Source organism: Notothenia coriiceps, unplaced genomic scaffold (assembly GCF_000735185.1).
Source record: "Notothenia coriiceps isolate Sejong01 unplaced genomic scaffold, NC01 NC01_scaffold00009305, whole genome shotgun sequence".
NCBI lineage: Eukaryota > Metazoa > Chordata > Actinopteri > Perciformes > Nototheniidae > Notothenia > Notothenia coriiceps.
This window is the reverse complement of record NW_011342006.1, coordinates 689,054-695,397: the sequence shown is the minus strand read 5'-3', so window position 1 is coordinate 695,397 and position 6,344 is coordinate 689,054. Positions and strand designations below refer to the sequence as shown.

Below are 6,344 nucleotides of genomic sequence, written 5' to 3'. Positions count from 1 at the left end.
CGTTGTGCCCCCGTTTTTAGAGATTTGGGTACGGAGGAAAAGAGAGAGGGTTTTATTTTCTGACGTTGCGTGAGTTTCTTTTCATTTCCTGCTTCTTCACACACATGCTCTCCAGTACAGGTTAGCTCTGAGTGTTAGCGATGCTAATGTAAACACCGACCATATTACGTCCAAAACAGTCGGGCATTGTTTCTGATAGCAACGTTTCTGATAGGGCCGTGGGTGTAAAGCCAGCCCACATTTCAGATATTACGTCATATCGGACGTAAATCTGGATCAGCTCCGTTTTTCCCCCGTTTTTAGAGATTTGGGTACGGAGGAAAAGAGAGAGGTTTTTATTTTCTGACGCTGCGTGAGTTCCCCGACACACCGGGGACACATCTTTATGTATAAAAGACATCAAAAAGTGCATTTTGCATGATAGGTCCCCTTTAACTTTTGCTCAGAGGTGTCTTGCACTTTGATTGTTAGTCTGGTTAAAACAATACTCTTTTTGCAAACCCTTCATACCAAATAACATCCATTTCTCAGTCTCTCTTCAATACTATAAATATAGAGTATTCCTCTCAGCTGTACCCAATCAAATTCAAGTCTTCATCACTTGAAATGTGCACAATTAATCCCTGTGAGAAGCACTAATTCTCCCAGGATTTAGATATTATCCAAAAGTCTGCATGATTGTCTATTATTATTTTTCTTTTGATGTAGATCTGGATCAGATGTAGATAACAAGATTCAAGAGTGTCTATTATTAGAGTAACTGATTTGGATGATTGTGCCGCATATTGGCAGCGGCACCTTTCAACTTCGTTCTGTTTGTGTCTCAGTCTTTAATGATTTTTTAGTCGTTTGAGATTGTGTTGCTATATGTCACCTGATATATCTATATATATAGATATATATATATATACATACATATTTTGCTCGCACTTTTATCCAAAGCGTCTTACATACACTGGAAAAACAATGTTCCACATGTAATGTATTTGACTTTCTTTGCATATAAAGTCTCATCACATTTAATCGTTTACATGAATGTGTGTTTTGGCTGAAATTAGTCCTTTTTCCTCACACATTTTCTTAATTCACATCATCTCCCCCTCAAATTGGATATTTAGAAACGTCACTGAACAGCTTGACTTAACAATTTCCCATGATGATTATAGCTATACTCAAATATATCCCATTTTAGCCCAAAGTTTAATTTTATTTAAAAGTTTTTTGTTGTTCTCAAGCTTTTGCCAAGCAGTCTCACTTGTAGCTCAGTGAGCCAGTGAGTCAGTGAGGGGCCGGGAACCCGAGCCAGCACAACTATCTATAGTTTCTGGAAGTGGGAGGGCGACAGAACGAGGGTGAGAGACTATCGTTTCACTCTCCCTCTCTTTCAGTTCATTTGGGTTTTCAGTTCATAGAGAGGAAGAGTGTTTTCAAATTGTGTGGAAGTACAGACATGTGGGTGTGAGAGGAGGGAATTAAATGTGTGTGTCCTACAGAGTGTGAATTTGAGGATTGGCAAGTGAAAGTATAGTGACACGAGTTTAAGTGTGAGTGATTGTGTGTGTGTGTGTGTGTGTAGACAAACAATGGCCTTAACTCGCCTTTTTCCTCTGCTCTCCCTCCTCCTCCTCTTCATCCCTCTCTCCACACTGGGACAACGCTACCGGAATTATCAACAACTCCAACAAAAACAACAACAACAACTTCATCTTGGCAACTACGAAAGTTTCAGCCCCACCTGCCAGCTCGGGAGAGAGGGGGAGCTGCTGTGTGACCAGTGCCAGCCCGGGTACACAGGACCACGCTGTGACAGGTAACACACACACACACACACACACACACACACACACACACACACACACACACACACACACACACACACACACACACACACACACACACACACACACACTGAACCTGAAACGTCACACTGATGATAAGCACAACTATGCTTATTCTTTATGTCAATAGGCTGAAGTTACTGGCTTCAGATGCATGTGGAAGTGTTGCCAAGTTCAGTTTCTGAACACAAACATGGAAATAACTATCATTATTTATCAAAACATGGAATTGTACCTCCATAAATCTTGTGAGGTCAAACCTTTTTTTAAAGTTGACCTGCATTTCGGTCTAATAAGTACGACATGATGAGTATGACTATGTTTCACGACCTTTGCATGATTAAAACAACACTTTTGACCTTATTTTGGAATTTCATACGTGGATAAAAGCTCTTCTCTTTTTTTTTTTGTGATTGTTAAAACTGACTATTTGGAAATAGTGGAAAAAGAAATCAGGTCACCCGTCCCCAATGAAAACAGAACTCGCTGCTCATTAACAGTTTTTAGAGTGCTCTGTTTCGCTGTCCATCTAGCCCTCTGTCCACAGCACATTTATTATCTGAGTGACATTCTTGTTCCATTAGCTGTGAGCTTCTTTACCAACCCAGCACTAATGAGACGCCTCTCTGTCTTGCTGCTTACAACTTCAGGCTAAGCTGTCATGTGTTGACGCAGAGTAAATATCGTCTTTTCACCATGCAGCCTCACTTAAATACATTCGGACTGTTTTCAACCACCCACAGCTGAATTTATGAGTTATTATCAAGTATATTTAAAAAATTGATACAGTAATATGCTCATTTTCAGGTTCATATTTGTGTTTTGTGCTTCTACTGTGACATGTTTTCATGCTTCAATGTTCAAAAAGCTCTTTATTTTTCTCATACTGCCTGTGCTGCAGCACCTCTTTCCACCCTCTGTCTGAAACCAGAGCCCAGTCTGCTCTGATTGGTTCCCTGGCTGGCTCTGCTGTGATTTTTCAACTGCTTAGAGATGTCATTCGATCACGTAGAATGTGTTGGAGCACTAGCCAATAGAAGCACGAGTGTTACCTGGTGATGTCACTTTGTTACAGAAGTAAACAAAGGAGTCCAGGCGAGAGTGTGGGAGAGAAACTTAAGGATTTTAGCTTTTGCAGACCATGTACATGCACAGAAACCTACAGTATACAGTATAACACACTACAGGAAAGGATACCCCCGCCCCCCCCCCTATTTACAATTGTAGTAAACCTTGTACCTTGTAGCTCTAATGAATTATACTTTTTCAGCAATTCCAGATTTTCTTTTGGCTGGCGTTGCATGTTGACTTCACGGTGAATGTCAGGTGACTGTTGTTGTTGACAGTGTAATATTAATAATGTACATGTGTGGGATGAGCTGTGTGTTCAGGGAGGTCAAACTGCACGATGTGGTGTAGTAAGGTTTTCTTTGAGATTTGATGCATAAATGAATAAGTGACCTCGCACAGTTCATGATTTCCATTTGAAGAGAAATGTTTTGTGTGTAGTCTTACCGTCTATGAAAGTCTAGGAAAGAATCCCACATATTGTATACTTTTTTACCAAGTATAGCATCTCTCCACTTTCCAGTAAGTCAGTCTTTATAAAGGGTTTATACATTCATTATTTATTAATTAGGTAAAAACAAGTCCTAATGCTCCTGACCTACAATAACTATACCTTTTTGTATCTAGAGCGATAATTATGTTGACAATTTCAATCCCAATGGTGAAACATTGTGCCTCAAATAGTTTTCTCTGTATCCAGCCTCCCCTGTGTTGCTAGTTAAAAGGAGCATGCATAGTCCACATGCTTCGCCATGCTGTCCACAGCAGAATCTCTCCGTCTGCATTTTAGTCTTTTTATAAACTTCATTTGCCACTGGAAAGTAAACAGACTCATTGTCAGTCCATTTTCTACCTTTGTCTGTCACCGAGAGGCATCTGCACTGCGCTATAACCCAGACAGAGAACAATGTGGTCCCAATCTTTCATAGTCAACTTCTCCAAATATCTTTCTGATGTACTCACATGTCCAATTAGTGAGAGGGAATGTGCGTTGTCAAGCGACTTATACTGATACAACTCCCAAAATGATCAGAGAGTGTCATGAGGGCTGCTTTTGACGAATAGAATAGAGATGGTAGTGTTTGGGGAGATTGTGTTCAAAATGTGCTTGTGTGCGTCTGTCTTTGAATATACAGAATGCATCTGTGAATGTACATTATTGATATTTTTGTGTGTGTGTGTGTGTGTGTGTGTGTGTGTGTGTGTGTGTGTGTGTGTGTGTGTGTGTGTGTGGTTCTGATGCCATATGGTGCCTCCAGTCAGTGAGAGAGGACAGCTGGTAAACAAATGAGAAGGAAAGATAGTCTTGCTTGCTGTATTGACTCACAGAACAATAGGCATAATGTAAAATAATATTTTATTGCTGATGACAGTGTTAAAGAGGTAATCAGCAGTTGGTTGTTCCTTGTTCTATTAGTCTAATTGATACCTGCCATGCGCTACCTGCCATTACACTTCATTATCTACAGTGCTTTTGTTATTGTTAGTGGTAATTCATTGTAATGTTCCAATTTGTCTATATTATGGGCTTTAACAAAATAAGCTACTCCATTCTCCCAATGCTAATAGACTCTCCAGTCGCTGCTAAGTGATTCTGCTTTTCAATTTCCTGTCCATAAACAGCCATTTAGCATTGAGCTGAAAGCTGTTTAATGCAACTGCCTTTCAAATAAGTCCATGTGCTTAATTGCTGAGTAGTACGCTGCTATTTAGAGCCATCAGGGGTTTGGCAGTATATCCAGATGTTATTGGTTTTTAAAGCTTTTTCACATTTTGCACATTCATTTGGATTTTGTGATTTAACACTGTCTGTAAATACCGTATGATAAATATGACACATTAAATAGAGGTATTTTCAACTAAAATGCAACACCAAGCGGTGCTGATGACTATGATTGATGGTAATGTTTATGCATTAACATGTCAAAAAATACAAGGGTGAGGAAAACAATAGAGAATAAATCTGGTGAAAACACATTTAAAATATTCTTTCAAGTGAGGTGCATATGGTGGACAACAGGAATTTTACATTTAAATGCTAACAACTATAGAAGGGCTAGACCAAAGTCCTGCAACATGGTAAACAACAGCATTGAGGTTTATAGTTCCAAGTTACCTGAACAGTTTGATTGCGTGGGGATTGGCATAAGTCCAAATGTTCTAAAACAACATGCATACAATACAATGAGGTGAGACACTGAATTGTATTTTAAAGAACACAAAACAAATACTTAGCAACTGTCCCCATCCTACATTGAATTATAAAGATGTTGGAAGTTGTAAACTTGCATTTCAGAAATCTTGACACTAGGTAGGAAATAAAAAAGTAGTTTTGAAATGTGTTTTTAACGTAACTCAATATTTGTGGAAGAGTTCATTTATACCGTGCATCTGGAATAGAGAAATATATAACGGGAAATGTGAAGGCTAATCATATTGAACTTAAAGGTGGTGTATTGTCACATTGTGTATACTTTTAAAAGCCTTTAAAGAAAACGTGGAACATTTTTATCGGTTTTATATACAGGTAGACATTTGAAGAATACATTCCCTAAAACCTAATTTCTTAACTCTTTATATATAACTTTTTTAATAACTTCCTAATATCAATGACAAAAAAGTGAAAAAAGCTCATCCAATTATAACTTTTGCTCAAACTTTGGCAGGACAGTTTGTGTTCATGTAGCAGCCCATTACTCACAGGGAGATAATGATATTATAGGTTTCACAGCACTTTCAGCTGTACTATACATTTTTTGTTGGCAACCCCAGGTAGATACTTAATTTGAATGTTAAGGACTTCAATAGAGTGAGAGAGTAAGAGATAGGAGTATGAAATTGCCCTTTTTATGAGAAAAGTGCTGATGCTTCCATAGCTCCACTTACTGAGTGCAGAAAGGCACATCTGTTCTTTGAAGGAGACTCAAAGCTGCTTTATGGGAGCTGTGCGTTTGCAGCTTTAAATGGAAATTGCAGTAAAAGTTAGTCTTACTGAAACAAATAAGAAGTTATTTGATCTTATTCCTATGCATTTATTAATAAGCATACATACATTTAAAAGTAAAATATATTCAATATATTTATTTATATAAAAGTCAAATTGTACTCCTCTAAAAGAACCTACCCCAATATTCTGCTTTTAACATGCAGTAAAACTCTCAAAATGTTTGGAAAATTATGTGAAATAATTATCCCCCCCCTCCCCACTTGCAGTATAACACTAAAAATAAAATAACATAACTTTTAGTATGCCTGCTCCTCTCTTCCCCCTGTAACTCTCCACCAGCTGTGCTCACCCTCCACTTCCTGTGCTCTCTGAAGGCTTCGACCAGGTGTCTGAACCCCCCCCCAAATACATCTCCATTTACACACTATTTAAACTATAAATACCTTCACTTCCTCTTTAGGTCCAAGTAACTACACACACAGGGACCTGTA

General features: G+C 38.5%; 1 protein-coding gene across 1 annotated transcript in view; it reads left to right on the top strand.

The window, feature by feature from the left end:
• Positions 1 to 1,421: 1,421 nt before the first annotated feature.
• Positions 1,422 to 6,344, top strand: part of LOC104945250 (laminin subunit alpha-2-like) — a 44,396-nt gene continuing 39,473 nt past the window's right edge. The window contains exon 1 of the mRNA XM_010770890.1: positions 1,422 to 1,810. Coding sequence (XP_010769192.1) covers positions 1,584 to 1,810 — 227 coding nt within the window. The 5' untranslated portion in view covers positions 1,422 to 1,583. The remainder of the gene's footprint in view (positions 1,811 to 6,344) is intronic.